The 16,793-nt window shown below is 50.2% G+C and overlaps 1 protein-coding gene and 1 non-coding gene across 2 annotated transcripts in view; one reads left to right on the top strand and one right to left on the bottom strand.

The window, feature by feature from the left end:
* Positions 1-16,305, bottom strand: part of LOC119406622 (neural-cadherin) — a gene marked incomplete in the record, with an annotated part of 278,852 nt that extends 262,547 nt beyond the window's left edge. The window contains 2 exon segments of the mRNA XM_049419025.1: positions 14,140-15,516; positions 16,154-16,305. Of these exon segments, the coding sequence (XP_049274982.1) occupies positions 14,140-15,409 (1,270 nt within the window).
* Trnat-agu (transfer RNA threonine (anticodon AGU)) lies at positions 221-292 on the top strand. Its single transcript has one exon. It is a non-coding gene; the product is annotated as a tRNA-Thr (tRNA).
* Positions 16,306-16,793: the final 488 nt, after the last annotated feature.

The following is a 16,793-nucleotide window of genomic DNA, read 5'->3' as shown; positions in this document are numbered from 1 at the left end:
TTCATAGCGAGGGTCTTGTCCTGGCAGACTTAATGCCTTCAGGTAGTATGCGAGGGATTATTGGTCAGCTGCCAACTCGTAAAAAGATCACGTGCTACGTGACGCCAAGAGGCAAAAAAAAGAGTGTTCCACACTCGCCGCCATGGCTGCGATTGGCGCTGACTAACACTCCTAGGTTTAATCAACATATATACCCCAGAAAGTGGACGGGAGGATGACCGCCGCCGTAGCTCAGTGGTAGAGCATCGGACGAGTTATTCGAAGGTCGCAGGTTCGGTCCCTGCCGGCGGCAAGTCATCTTTTCGTCCACTTTACTTTCTTCACATTTACATTCTAAATACTACAGATAACACCCCCTGTACTTTCCTTGGCGTTATTGTCTGTTAGTTCTCATTAATATTGTGTCTAACAAAGATAAATGAGCCCTTGAAAAATCATAGCTTTCCTTCATATGTTAATGTGGTTACTTCCCGACATGAAGCCTGTATAGGGTCTTTTTGCAACGCAGTTTCAAGCATCGGCATGGCTCCGAGGTAGAACACTGGGCTCCCACGCAGAGGGCCCATGTTCGAACCTCGTTCCATCCTGGAAATTTTTTTCTTATTTCCTTTTTTTTTCTTATTTCGTGCGATAGCGGTTACGGACACCGGCGGCGGCGGACAACTACGGCACCAAATACGGCCGTTGAAATGACCTCATAACAGCTTTCGCTGTAAAAAGTCGGATTCGCTACGTAGCTGCCGTGGTTTTCAAGCACCTGGCAGGAACCCCTGGTGGAGAAGCGCGCGCAGAATGGATGAGTGCTGCCATTTCGACAGTGCTACGAGCAACTCGACTTCGGCAAGAAAGCGACGCGAGAAACAAACCGGTGGCTCGAGCTTACGCCGCTCGCCCCGCACGAACGATTTCACGGCAGCCGCCAATCGCGTTCCACACTACTCGCCTCAACGGCCCCCCGCTCGCCAACGGCACAACTTGCGGGCGTTTTCACGCCATGACGTCGTCGCAGGAATGGAACGCGCGGTGATTCAGCGCCGCGGTAGGTGAATACTCGATTTTCATTATTATTATTCACGCGTAAGCGAAGAGCGTAAACTGGTTTTCTGCATAATGGTTTCAGATTACTTTCCTTTTTCCAGTCGATCGGGGTCTCGCATGAACGACAACGTCACATATGCAACACATGGCCTCAATGCGACAGAACGCCGCAGTGTTTTTTCGCTTTAGAAGCACGCCCAAATGGCCGTTAAACCACCTCCACAATCCGAGAATTGATGACTGAAGGCAGACGAAATCGCGACAGTCGGTGTATAACCGAATGCAACTGCAGCCGCGTGAGCATCCGACGGGAATGACCAACATTTGCGTTTTTAAGAGCCACGCGTAACGGACAGCTCACGCTCCTAGAAAAACACGGCCTGGCGGCTCTTATCTGAAGAAGTGAGGTAGCTCCCCGCACCCCGTTTCTAGCATACGTCCGCAACCGTGTGAAGACGCCCGGCGATAGGCTGTCCGGGTACATGGTGCAGGGACATCAGCGAAAAGAGGGGGAAAAAAGAAAACCAACCTTGCATGGCAAAAGGAAAGCAGACCTTTCGAAACGAACCGCACCCTTGCAAACGCGCGACGTATGACACGAAACGCCAGTGGCTGACCTTTTTGAATGCGCGATACCACAAACCAGATCAGCGCACGCTAAAAGACAGAGCGACGACCCTGAATTATACGGCGACGAAACAAGAGGCAATGGTGCGCCCCAGCGAACGAGCCGTCATTCCACGCTCTTTGACTGTCCTGAAATCCTGCAGCAAAGGCGAGCATTTTGAAAGTCGGGATGAACGCAGCTGAGGTCAGGCAGCCGCGGACGTCGACCTCCAACCTGCACGTGTCTCGACTTCTCCCCTGTCACTGTCGGCAAGCCCGCACTGCTGGAAACCCGATTTATTGCGGTGTGATCAAATGTTTATGGGCTGGGCGCCACAAGGTTTTTGTTGGAAATAAATCGATAACAGAGGGCGTTCCAAGGCAAGGGCTATCAGAACTGTCACTTCCCCTTTTGATGTCTATAAAATTGGCCAAACCAGCGATTTCATTGTTAGATCACAATTTTCGTTTTGCCGAAAACATATGAATTTCGCAAATAGATGTCGCTGCTCGTGAAATCAAATGGGTAAAATAAACTGCACATATTCACGCAATCTAGCTTATTATCTACTTTACACATTCAATAATTGGTTGGATGCTACGTGCACTGCTCGGAGCACCCAATCTATAAATTAACCAAAGCACTTGGCAACTGAGACTAAACTGAGACAGGAACAATTGCACGGATAAGTGCGGGCCACGCACCGGAATCTCTGGGAGGTACCTCTCTTATATTTTAAACAAAATCATTTCGACTCCAAGGCGTTTTGTTAGAACTTCTGAGGACTGCCAGGAGAAAATATTAGGCAACAATCTCAGAAGATATAGCGCAGAATACATTTGTCGCATCTACTGGTGCATCTCGAAATAAGTTTCTTTTGTTCGGAATACGTAAGCTTGATTGACAAAGGAAAGTAGAAAAACTGACAAGAAACGAACTTGTTAACCCGGTCAATACGTCACTCACAGTTTCCTAGGGCAAGAACATGGCGGAGAAAGAAAAACTGAGAAGCGTTTCCGTCACCTTGAATGAAGGGGGGAGGGGAGAGAGGGGCAGTTAGCGGTGCCGTCGTAAAAACTTGTCGCTCGCTCCGTCTACGACGAAAACGATAGAAGTGATGCAGTTGCTCACGGGAAATCGCCGCCATTTTTTTTTCTTCATGCTCAATACGTCACACGGCTAAACGCTCTCAGTTCCTCCCCCGCAGGCGCGAGCCTTCGGGGGAGGCGACTGCAAGGCTTCCATTCGAGTTGAAGCCGTTCTCTCGGAATGCACCGTTCGTCCCGAAGCGTTGCTGAGGTTGTAGACAAAGGCGCCACGGCGAATCACGAACAATGCAGCATGGGTGTCTGAATGCTTGCGCGAGCAACGCTGCAGTCGAAAACTACGCCAGTCAGAAAAGATACCAGCTAACAATACAGGCACCCCTGCCTTTATGGCGTTGCTCAGCGCCTCACGAATTGTGATCAACACATTACGATCACAAGTCACTCGCACAGGTGCACGTCACGGGACCTGGCCGTTTGCAGGATGGATGGATGGAAATAACTTTATTTATACGTCCTGTACAGGGTGTTGCCACCTGCCTGGCTAATCCCACGTCGGGACTGGGAGGTCAAGCCTCCCAGCCCTGTCATGGGCGTACTGGACAGCCAGGACTTGGGGAATATGGTCGTGAGACTTTATCATCCCTGTAAACCGTTCCCGGGAAATGCCAGGGCCAAGCGACCCACACTCCCAGAGCATATGCTCAAGTGTGCATACTTTTTTCTTGCATGCCTTGCAAACAGCATCCATATCTTTTATATCGTACCATGCTTTTGCCTGTGCTGGTGAGTAATAAGACTGTGTCTGTAATTGTCTAAGTGTGACCGCTTGTGCTCTGTTTAGTCTGCTGTGAGGGGGTGGAAACTCTCTCCTCCCCAAATAGTAATGTTTAGTAATTTCATTATATGTCGTGGGCGTATCCCGTTGTTGATTTTCGAATCCAGCAGAATCAGAGCCATATGTAAAAGCGGCCCGGTCCGTAAGTTCGCGGGCAACGCTGTTGGCCGATTCATTTGGATTCATGGGAATGTCATCGAGTGATCCAAGGTGCGCTGGGAACCAATATATGTAATGTGTATCAATGGCCTGTTTACTATTAATAATTCGAACTGAGTGAGGTTTCATGCAAATTCCGGTCTTCCCGGAAGATGAAATGTTCCCGGGTAACCATTTCGTGAGCTTCGTTTCAAGAGAGTTGCGTTGGGTAATAACCATTCGAGGTCTGCCACCGCTGAAGGCGAAAATGCGGAACACCACCGATCAACGTTGTTGTAGAGGTTGCATGAACAGACAGGCTGGCCGACGTTTCGATAGGTGGACCTGTCTTTCTCAAATGCACCCTGTCATAGTGCCATCCTTGGGGTGTTTAAAACACGCCAAGGGTGGCAAGATGGATACACCTATTGAAACGTCTGAGGTGCATATTCCTGTTCATACAAGCTATATAGCACATCGCGTTTACATCAGTCGGGTCCCAGCTTTACTTTGTATTCCCACTGCTCAGGGTTGACATATTCGACGTTTCAAATGTTGCATCTGCAACCATTTTACGAGTCAAAAACAAAACATATAAGCGAGAACTACACTCGGCCAAGGTGCAGCGCGGCGCGAATAATGAGCAGGTATGCGAGTCTCTCTGCGATCGAAACTGACAAAGGATTCGAGGTTCTCTGGGATGGCCCAGGAGAGAGAAAATTCTGCGACAAGCGCGCATTAGTGCACATACGGCAGCCAAGTGAATAAGCGAATGCTACTGCGCAAAAGACGACGCGGACACGCAAGGAGGGTACAGGACACACGGCGCGCCACTTACAACTCGTTTATTTTTAGTGAAGAGCATGTGCACTTACACATGACATGAAGCAGTGTGCGCTGTATCAGTGCGCACTGAACACAAGATAATTATCTTTCCATAAAAATACAGGGAAGGGATGCTACCGCGTTCATCACCTAACTGTCTCATCGCCATGGCATATCAGTATATGCTGCGGCCTATGATGAAACATGCGCCTAAGTTTGGTGTACACGCACAGTCCCTGCCAAATTGCCATTTTGGCTAAGTCAATAAACGGGACTCAGAGCATTTTGGCCAAACTTGGGACGGTCAGCAGAGCAGTCGAACCGATGCAACTGCACGCCTAGCACCCGTAGCAGGCGGCCCACATTCGGCCGCACAGACAAGCTCCAGAGGCGCTAGGCACGCGCTCTACGGAAACCACACCAACAGAAGCGTCCAGCGGCGCTTTTAAGACGACCTCGTTCGCACGCGCCGGAAAACACAAGGGTGCGCGTGTTGCCCATGCAGAAGGCGCTTTCGATCGCGCAATGCAGTCACGTCAAGTCGTAAAGAAATGGGTCACGCCGCGTCGGCCACACCGAGCGAGGCTCTAGCCCGTACGGAGACAACAAAGCGACTCCCTGTAACCAACGAAGAAGCGCCATGCCGTTCCCGGTTCAATCAGCCCAACGACTCGGCCGTCCGAACATTCTGGACAGCCGGGCCACCGCCTATTGATCAACCGAAGCCGCGCTCGGTCTCTTGTGCAGGGCGGTCGGAGCGCACGAGAGGGGCCGCCACATGCCGCACAAACCACGACATCAAATCGCGACAGCCAAAGAGCCAAGTTCACAAAGCCGGCCGAAAACCCGCTTACATAAGCTGCGCTCAACAGCAACATAAAATAGCTAGTGATTCCGCGAGAAGCACACAAGGCGAGAGCGCGAAACTCGTCAACGGGTATCACCATGCGAACGCACGGTACCATTTCTTTCGCTACCCTTGAGGAAACAGCCACGGAGAGCAAGAATGCTCGCAAAGTCGCGCCAAGGTCGACCTGCGGCGCCGCCCGCTGAGTCACATGCATGCAGGTCGCCCCAAGTGGCACGTTCTCACAAGCCTGCTGCCCATTGTGCTGCACAATAACTACTGACAATATGAAGAGCGCTGCAAAAAGCGTTCTTCGCCGCTCATGGACGGAAGACGAGCCCGTCTTCTCTTACACAGCAAATGAGCATGATCGCAAAGCTGCACCGAACACAAAAGACCGACAAGGACCGTGCTAACGGAATAAATGTGCCACGAAGGGACCCTCAAAACGGCTTCCAGCTCAATGTTTTTTAGTACTCAGAGTGTACACCACTGAGGACACGACCTAGAACTAGAAAAGGCCACCGCACGCTACCTTATCCGCAGCCGTTACGTCAGCAAAGCGACAACGAAAGAGGATGTACCGGCGCCAGCACGAAACGCAGCTACGTGAGAGATGCCGGCCACGAGGCGGCCGTCCGTGTTGTCACAGCTATGTTAATGAGATGACACTGTGCATATACCCAAATGCGTTGTGTAGTTCTAAGCGACGTCAGAGCACGACTTCGGAGGCGAAAAAACGCACGCTTTGCCACACGTCTGACAACGACCACGAAATCATTAGACGTACGGTGCCCAAAAGAAAAGCGTGACCACGGCACGCTTATTGACACATGAGCGCTTGCGTGCAGCTTGGGCGACATGTTCAGTGACGAAAACGCATGCCGCTCGCACTTCGCGTACAGTGGCAAGAAATTCGTCCTGTGTCAATTATTACAACCCGCCAAGTTCGCTCTCAAATGGGCATTCCAGTTTTAGCGACGCAGACGTGTGCGCAACATGCCGACCACCTCATGCTGCAGTTGGGCTCAAACGCATGAAAATTTCATTTAACGAACCCTTTATTCAGAAGTCTTAACACACTACCCAGCTGTTGGACGCGCGAAAGCCGCTTAAAGGGACACTTGGAGAATTTTTATAGGTCAAAATGGAAGTCAAATCCACTGGGTGCGATCCCCCGCGCGCTTCCACCATTTCTTTAAAACAAGAGGCTTTATAATAAATGTTGCGGTTTAACGTCACAAAACCGCAACATGATTATGAGGGACGCCGTAGTGAAGGGCTCCAGAAATTTCGACCACCTGAGGTTCGTTAACGTGCACCTAAATCTAGTGCACGGGCCTCAAGCATTTTCGCCTCCGTCGAAAATGCGGCCGGGATTCGATGCCGCGACCTTCGAGTCAGCAGTCGAGCATCACAACATAACCACTAGACCACCGTGGCGGGTAAAAAACAGGCTCGAAAGCTGCGCAGATTTTTTTTTTAACCGAAGTCAATTTTGTTGTACCGAACCACCTCCTTTCTTACCTCGACCCCTACGACGTCAATGGTGACATATACGCAGAGAACGATGGGGATTAATGGAAGACGACAGCACTATGGAGTCGACGATCGTCAGCTTGCATGTGTCTATAGTCGGATACAACTTTAGAAGGCAGGGGCCGTATTCTCAAAAGGACCCTGCCTTCTCCCCGTATTCTCAAAATCTAGTATTTCCGTCGGCGTGACGCTGCTCTACGGCGTTCCTGACATGCCTGGAGTAAATGAACACACCTTACCACCGTCGGTTGATGCTGAAGTCTAGCATTGCAGTGACATAGACGGTAGCTTCTAGTATTCAATCCTCGGTGGATGTGCGCAGCCTTTTTTTTTTGCGCTGAAGCTTTCAGCGGGCATTAGCTTCGGGTGTTTGCAGCACTCGTTCTTCGCCAGCGCGTGTTTTTTAGTGATTTGAACGTTCCAGGAACATGAACCGTGCGTTGCTCGCGTGGTTTATCGTGCGCCGGCAACATGAGATGTTCAGACGATGTTGCTGCGGCGGCACACTACACCTGAACTCTCCGAGTACGCCGTGTTCAACTCTCAACGAAAATACATTTCCCACAAAGTTGCACTGTTTAAATATTACACTGTGCATTAAACAATTGCACAAAATAACGTTGAAAGCACTTTCAACACGTCCAATATTTCAAGTAGTCACAGCCAAGTCTGGCCTGCGTAGAAGCCAGCATACACTCGAAAACGCCGCATTCGGGTCGCTCTGCGCTCGTGCGGTACGCTCCCTCCTGTGTTGCGAGACATTCGTAAGACCAACGGCCAGTGCAACAATGACGTCATAGGCAAGTGTTTCTTCAGTTATTGAACGCATCAGATTCTACGTCACCGAACGCGATACTATCGCCTTTTGCGATCGTTTGAGAATACGGGCCCAGGAGAGGCCCCGTCCAGACGACCGAAGCGCGGCAGCCGATCGCCTCCGCGACTAAGGAAATAGTCCCGCTCATGCACGTGCCGATGTTCTCCGAAGGCGGAGCCACCGGCCGTCCCGCTCATGACGTCAGTCCAGAGTGCGCGCCCATTGGCGCAGGCTTGTGTTCATCCGCCTTTGAGGAGGAAATGCCGCTTCGTGTGGACGGGCAAGTGATCTGTAGCAACTGGTGTTGAGTTGCCGGCTCAACCATGCCTATCCCTTGCCAGCAGCGCACAGTTTATTGATGTCGATCGCGTTCAGTCTCGGTTAGGCCTAGCATAGACGCCGAATTTGTGCGTCTCCTATCGACCAACCTGACCTGTCATTAGGATGAAAGGTCATCAACCATTCATTTCGTACTATGCACACACAAACGGCGAGAAGGAGCCACACGGCGTACTATCAACATCGGAACGTTGTCTTAAATTGCGAGGTTGCAAGTCGAACTCGCCGCCACTGTGTACATGGAGCCAATGGCGCGTTCTGTTATGCTGAATCAAATTAACTTCGAACAGAGCACCTAAAGTGTATGCACGAAAAGAATACGAATAACAATAAATATAGGCAGTATAACAGCGCCTACAATATACGGTCGCCTGCTCGCCGTTTTCTAAGATGTCCAATCGCTCATACCAGTTATGCGATTGTGCTTGGACATGAAGATGCGCAGAATATGACTATTTGTCACGCCTGCATGTCAAACGAAAGGGTCAGCTCAAGTGCTATGTCAGGTTTCGGTTCAGTTTAATGTGTACTTTATTTAAAATTAATTTGAATGTATGGAGTAATTCTGCGATATGCGTGCCAGGATAGTATCGCAACATAAAATTGTCACTATCTTGACATGGTCGAAAAATTGCCGAAGGCGCACCGTGAGGCGATGAAGTCCGTACTTAAGACCTTTGAGCGAACTCGCATAATGAAGAAAACGATGGAAGTCCGTTACAAAAATCACCGCATCTCCACTAATGTGAATCATGAGTGGCGAAGCACTGGGTATCGTACCGGTATGTCAGCGTACGTCACCCGCGCGTTGCCACTGCGAATGTAATTTGAGTGACATAAAGTGTATATATACACAGAAATGCATTTATTTCCTCTTTAATGCTCTTCTATTTTAATCCTCTTGTTATAATTCGTATATCGTCTTGAGTTCTAGATTCCGTTTTTATTTCATTATTACTGCTTTTGTGGTCTGTGAAATGGAGAGCCAATGGTCAAACTGTCAGGCACACCTTCCACATCCCACTGTGCACATCCTTCATAATTGCGATAGTCAGCTTCGTTCATTTCGCAAACATAGTGCATTTAATTATTATTCGATTTCATTTTTATTAAGATATTTCAGGAGTGTTTTGAGTGCTGCATATGACTTTTATCTGAGACCTTATAATCGTAATCGCAACATACACAGACATGTGTCACAGATGTTTCGTCGGGTATAAACATCGGATATGTGCCGTGAGCACGGACCCCACAAAACCCTAAGGTGCTTCGCCTTTAACACCCTTACCCCTTTTTCCAGACGCAGTCGAATGACGCGTGCAGCCGGCCTTTGCCAACGGGCTGGCGCAAGGTCAGCGCAACAAAAAACGGAACGGGAAAAGGTGCTGCGGCAGCTGTGCCTGGTCCAACAATTCCGTCACCTGCGCGCGTCCCTAATATTTTATTCAAAACAAGGCAAGCAGGTGAGCCGCCGAACGTGGACAGAATAAAAGGACAGACGTCGCTTGCCACAACGATCACACGAAATCATTGAACGAGCAAGCCGAAAAGCACGACCACCGGATGGAGAGAGACAGAGCGATCGCGCGCCGCGTTCCCGTCCCCTCGTTCTTTTCGCGTTCGATCACGACGGCACGGCGACATTAGAAACCCAAGAATGGCTCCATTTTTCTCGGAGCGCTCCACCGCGGCAAGTGTTGGCGTTACGTCCTTTACTTAATCGCGAGGCGGAATCGATGCCCGCTGGCAGATGCGCCGGGCGCGACCACGCAGCCGGGGGCCGCACATGTGCCATCCCGAAGGGGTCAACGCCTCGCAGTCGACGTAAAAAGAAAATATACTTACGCGAGTCTCCTCGGCGCGACAAATGCAGCTGTTCTGGAAGAAGCAACGCCGGCAAGACGAACTGCGTGCAAACGGTTTTCCTGACACTCCGATGTAACTACACGGGGCAAAGTTTCGCCACGAACTCGGCGCGGCAGAGAGCTTGTCGGCCAGCGCTACGCAAAAATTGCACTAATAAAAATAAGGCGTATGCCGCACTACCGTCAGTGTGATCAGATATTCGCAAAACATCTCAATTATTTTCTTTTCATACTTTCAAGCTCACTTGGAAATGTCTAATACGTTTAGAAACTATGGTCATTATTTTCACTGAGACCTAAACATTTTTGCTGCAAAGCAATAACACCGGGGTGGTGTTGTGTGTTCTGCCCGCCAAAGACGCCTTCTTTTCTCAATCCTCGACGCAAAAACACAGTAGCTAAAGCGCTCGGTATCCCCAAAACCGGAAGCACTTTTAAACCGCCGAAGTCGGTTACCACGGAAACACGCCAGCCTAACAAACCCAGGCGCTGCCACCTGAACCGCCAGATGCCGCTAACTTCTAGCATACTACTTTCGGTGGAATTAGTGGCATGTGTTATTATACTTGACTACTTTATAATTAAGGAAAGAAACCACGTGACTGAGACTCATGTTTTCCTAATAGCAAATGGGGTCCTGAGTATCACTACACTCGAAGAAAAAGTCGAGTATTTGGGGAGGATTTCGGCCACACAACGATAATCGTCATCCACCTCGCGTTACCACCGCGGTACCGGCACTTCCCGTTCACGAACGGCGCGCGCGTTATCAGCGTGACATACCATTCTTGATAGGAAAGTGTCCAGAGCCGGGTTTTCAAGAAAGGGAACGCAAGCCGGATGACGATTATTGTTGTGTGGCAGAAATACTCCCGATATACTCGGATTTTTTCTTAGAGTGTAGAGTGTACATTGAATGCTACCATAGTTTTATCACCATAGGATTTTCACTTTTAAGAGGAGTATAAAATCCACAGCGGCTTCCATCGTCCTGATTTAGTGCCCAATTTTGGCGCTTTTATGCGCCTTTCTGCCAGCAAAATTATACGTAGAACCTGCCACTCCTCACACTATCGCCTGCAAAACTTCGCGCTACGTTGGCAGTTGCCGTTGATATCGTATTGCGAGATCCCGCAGATGCTGCTTTAGCCGTTCCGTTTTACCGGTCGACGGTGCGGCCAGACGCTTTCTTTTTTTCGTAAGGTTACCGCTAAATATCTAACGCGTGCCAGCTGTCAATTACCTGGGCAACTACGTGTAGACGCGTCGACGACGCTCACGCCATGGGCGACTAGGTCGTAAGTACACGTAGCGGCGTAGCAGTATGCGGGCGAGAATCGAGAAACTTCGCGCCATCAGGTCTCAAAAGTCACTGCTCATAAGCTCGAGGGTGCACCACGCCTTTGAACAATGGATTTAAAGCATACCTGTGCACGAAAGGCAGCACTGCACTGCCGCATGTGTAGGCAGCAACCTGCAGCACTGCACACGCTGAGCGCATACCAGAACATTCGCTGCTGGGTCACATAGGGCGCTGCTTAATGGAAACATTGTGATCTGCCAAACGGACGGACAAGTTTCCGCGGTAACATACGTTACAAATTTACATGGCTTTGGCAAAATTCAGATGGCACCCTCCGAATATCCCAGAGTGCTGCACATCGGAGCCGCACAGTGGAACACATTTTTCCCAAACCTCCCCCGTGGTGAGAAACAGCCCATACGAGCAGGACCACACGTAAACACGCAAAACGAACGCGGGGAGGTGGGGACAAGGCCGTAAAACACGCCGGCATTCTGAAACGCCCGAATGGTTAGAGCCGGGAATAAAAAGAGCCAACAAATTTGCATAGCAGTTGCGCGCCTGGCAAAGCGTGTCGTTGGCGCCATCACCGCGGCCCCGGCTGACGTGCCACCGCGCGGCGAGGACGGCGAAGAAAACGGCACCGCAGCCACACGCGGCAGGCAAACAAAGCATTGATGCCGGCTCGAGAAGCCATCGCCCAGGCAGCCCGGGTATCATATGCACGCCCGGACACTTGCCATTACCGAAAAACGGCGCCGGATAAAAGGAACGCGCATCCCTTGAACAAAAGCAGCCCGCGAGAACGGCAGAAGGGGGGGAGGAGGAGGCAGCGAAGAAATAAAAAAGATGCGGCGCACAATGACGGGAAGGAAGCGGGCGCCGTGAGGAACAAAAAGCATCGCGGCCAGACTGGGAAAGAAGGCCGACAGCTCCGGGGCACCTGCGGCCGCTGGCAATGCAGCCGCGACAGGCGATGCCCGGCGCTTGGACGCCGCCGGACACCGGTCAAAGACACCAGGAAGAGACGCTCTTGCGGGGCAGTTTTTTTTTTTTTCCCCTCTCTCTCGCTCTAAATGTCTCCTCGCAAAACCACAGCGAATGGTAGTAACGAAAAAGTAGCTGCTACACCAATAGACTTTCACAGGGCCTTCAATTGAAAATTCATTGGGCTATACTTGCTAGCGCGTTACACACGGACCGCGTGAACTCTTGAAATTGCAAAGACTTGCTGACAATGGCCATCAATACAACCGAGAAAAACAATTGCAGGCGTTGTTGCTACTGCATCACAGGGATCAGCAATACACTTATCAGTAGCCCACTTCTAAGGCTAGCCAATGATTATGTGTGCCAAAAGCAACTTCACAAGAAGCTGTCTGCACTTATTTCCATGTACAACGGTGAAAGCAACAATGAATTATATCAATGGAGACCACATCATTTGCACTAGCACCTCCCAAAATCTGCTATGATGCATCAGTGCAAGAAAGAAGGCAGTCAGCATGCACATGTGGCAGTAACGTTTCACGTCTTGATAGGTAGGCTGCATAAATAGGGACTGCTCTGACCTGTAATGAATGCACCCACACATATGGCTGTCATGCCTTTCAAGAATGAATGAATCAGTGCAGGTGGCCTCAATGAAAGACTCAATGAAAGCACACTTTTGATTTTCTTGTCCAGCATTCAGTGACACAAATTTTCACGCACGAAATGGTCAGAGTGCAATACTACATACACCTGGCATACACCAGCACTCAAACCCTAGACAAAAAAATTGGTACTCCCTAGAGCTGGATATTGTTGTAGTGTAAATATGCCAAACTGCCAGTGTATCAGAGAGCAGTGCCTATGATGTGATGTTTGTCACGGTCCTCAGCGATTCGCAGAGCGAATGGGCAAAACCATAGCCAACAATATGATACAGCACTGTAACCCAAGTTTTATCAGCTTGCAAACGAATACACAACTCTGCTCACATGAGTACTGTTAATCACCTCAAGTGCTATTTAATATGCTAAAAATTTATTAGAAGCAGAGATAACATGGCAATTAGCATTGCTAGCCCCAGTGTCCCGCTGTTTGTTAAGCGAAATCTTTGCACTCAAGTGCAAAGAATGAGACCCTTGTCCATATGACCATGACGCGCTGTTGGAAGGTGCCAATGGGTCCCAGCATATTAACCTGCTCAATTAAATTGCAAAACAAGGAACAAACTATTAAAACACCATCCCATTTTACAGTCTGTTTAAGCTTCAAAAAAGTGCTACGATAGCTGCACACTAATGCTGTGCCATGTGCATCATCGAGAATAGAATCTCACCATTCACTACAGCCTATCAAGTGTGTGTGGTTTGACATCTAATTGATAGCAACTCTCAGAGCTACGACACGCAGCAAACATCACAGCATTCTAAGAGTGCAGACAGATATTGTTAACACCGCAGACCTTCATTTAAATAAGCATTAGTGTTTTATTTTTTACAATTCTCTGTTAACCATATTAGTCAACCTGCACAATTACAGTCACACTGCCATTTCTGTGCATATTAAAGTTAAAGTAGCCAGCTCCTTCTTGAAGAACTTTCTGCACAAAGGGATGTGCATCCTTTGAATCTTCAAGAAAAAGAAAGCTTTTCGAGGGGTTAAGCCACATGGCCAAGAAAAATTGTTTATCCTAACAAAGCATAAATTCCGTCAATTTAGGAGCACTTGAACATGCTGAAGTGGGTTTGGATTAACTACGCATGAGAAAAATTTGTGCCCCTGCGATATACTTCGTGGAACAAGGACAGCGTACTTGAATGATTCTGCAGTAGGGTGGGCAGATGTGCAAAGGACCTAATAATGAGCAGTAACCGAAACCAGCGCGGTCACGAGTTGCCACAACGAAACTGCTCGGTTGCCACAAGGTTTAGAAAATGGTTTACTTACCAGCTCTTCCAGGGGACCTGGCCAGCACCCAGAAGTCGATGGACTTCTCCTTATCCAGCTGCTCGTAGTCCCATTTCTCCTTGACGCGAACGTCGCCGTTTGGGCTCACGTAGACCCAGCGATCGGGCTTCTCGAGCTCGAAGGTCTCGTCGACCGCCTTCTTGTCGAGCGTGAAGACAGTCTTGTTGACGTCGCGGCCCTTGGTTTCCTCGAAACGGTAAGTCTTGGTTGGCCGTATCGTGACCGTTGAGCGACGCACCCGCGTCTGTTGAGTTTCCAGGCTACGTTGCGCGGGCGGCGCCGGCTCTGGCTCGAACACCTCCACCTTGACGGCGACAGTGCGTCCGAATCGCTGAGGCTTGCCGCGGTCACCCACGCGTAAGGCCATCAGGTACGACTTAGGCTCGAGGCCACGTGTGACCATGAGCTCGCCAGTCTTGGGCACCACAGTGAAAAACGGATGGCGCTGAGCAAGGCGAAAGCTGACGCTGTCACCGTCTGCGTCCGAAGCGCTCACGTTGCCCACGATGGTGTAGGGCTCGGAGTCGCGGGAAACGCGAAACACATACGCTTCCCTGTCCGCCACCGGGTCGTTGTCGTTCACGTCCAGCACGTCTACCATGAGGCGCGTTAACGCCGAGTCGACGTCGTCGGAGGCCCGAAGGTTCAGCTCATAGCGGCGGCGGTGCTCGCGATCCAACGGCCGGCTGGTGCGAAGAGCCAGCCGCGTAGAGTTGGCGTACAAGCGGGACACACTGAAGTCCTCGTGGCTGCCATCCTCGTCGGGCACAAGTTCGTACTTAACGTCGCGGCTGGCGTCCCGCGTAGCACCGTCCAACTCGAGCACCGTCGTCCCGGCGCACTCATTCTCGAGCACGGCACCCCGGAGCTCTGACTTTGGAAACTTGAGAAGCTGCTGCTTGGGAATTACGTGCACGAGCAGCTCTTGGACGCGATCTCGATGCGTGCGCGGCCAACTTGGAAAGTCGGTCTCGGTCACAACTAACTTGCCCGGCTTCCCGACCAAGTGGGACACGTTAGTGGCGACCATGAGCAGACCGTCGCTCAGCATGCTGAAGCAACGGGCTACTCGGGGTTCTCCGGTCAAGCTGAAGGACTGACCTAGGTAGGGAAGCTGCTTCACGCTAAGGCCAGGGTAGACGTCATCCGGTAGGACCAGCACCTTATCTGAACTCGTCTTGCTGTGACTGGGTACCCAAAGCGCGACCAGCACGACTACTGCACAGATCAGTCTTGGGGGATGCGCCATCGCGAAGCGTGTCTCCGGGCCCCGGGCGCACGGTCTACCCGAAAGCCGGCTTCAAGCGGCGTTCCACCGAGACTCGCAAAGGCGTCGCTCCTCCGTCACCGTCGAACCTGAACTCGGCAAATAAACGCAAACCAACAGCGTCATCAAACTTTTTTCGCGACAAGCGCCGGATGTTGCATCGAAAGATGAACCGCTCTCGCATTCACAGAACAAGTCAATGCACCCTACCGGAGCTCAGTGACGTTCCGGCGTCCTTGTTAACCCTAACGTTGATTTCGTGAACATGTAACCAACGAGCATATAAATTTGACTCGCGCAAACTAGCCACACACAAGTAGCTCAATCATCAGCTATTAAAAGCGACGCAACGATAGCTCAATAGAGACGCGGTAACCAGCCAAGCGCACGCAAAACAAGACAAACCACTACGAGCAGAAGCAGTAGAGACCTTAGAGGGTCAAACAAGAAGTTATTCTCCTTACGAACACTCCACTTCGAAACTCACAGCGCTCCTGCTCGCTACACATTGAATAACTTCGCGTGCAGTGGAAACTGCGGCACATGCACTGAAAATTAACAACGGTGCGCTCGTATTCTCGCAGCGATGGGGGTGTGAAGCACGGCATAATAAATGTCACTCCGTTCGTTCCGGTGCCTCACTCGGCTACGGATCGCACGGATACAGTCGATACGCGCGGAACGTTCATCCATCGATAAATAGCAAAATACAGGTCAACAACTTACCTTTCCAAACGGAGATTAGATCCATAGAAATTTAAACGCGCGCATTTGCTCCCAACATCAAACACACCACCGAACCACGCCAAGCCGACTCAAAAGACAACGGCAGCGGCGGCGGCGGTGGCCATTCCGCAGAACAGCGGCACTCCCTCTCTATTTGAAAAAGAAGAAAGGGAGAAAGAAAAAGAAAGAAAGTTAGTCTTTATTGAAATGCTCGCACGCTTAAGCTACCCTGCACTATTTTATTATATATTTTTGTACTTCTAGTATAAAATATATATTTGAGCTTGTGTTTTTTCTTCTTTCTGAAGGAAGACTGTAGAAAGGGTGGGCGGGTGCGTTCGCAGCTGAAAACAGCGGCTTCCGGCTGCCATTGGCGCCATTGCTTGTATCTTCTAGTGAGAGGGTGGCAGTGTGGTAATGCCGGTAATACGTTGGGCTAGGTTGCCTGTGTATTGTGAATTATTCTGGCATCGTATACCTGACTGTTTGCATAACTGTTCTGAATACGAACCAAACCGTTGTAGAGCGCCTACACATTCCTGATTTATCCAATTAGCTTTCATGATGGTCCTGCAGGCCTCATCCTATTCTCTTTTTGTAATCGATCAATTGTTGGTCACTGATGTGTTTACTGCTTTAC

The sequence above is a fragment of the Rhipicephalus sanguineus genome, chromosome 1 (genome assembly GCF_013339695.2).
Source record: "Rhipicephalus sanguineus isolate Rsan-2018 chromosome 1, BIME_Rsan_1.4, whole genome shotgun sequence".
NCBI classification, from domain to species: Eukaryota; Metazoa; Arthropoda; class Arachnida; order Ixodida; family Ixodidae; genus Rhipicephalus; species Rhipicephalus sanguineus.
This window is presented reverse-complemented; position numbering and strand designations above follow the sequence as displayed.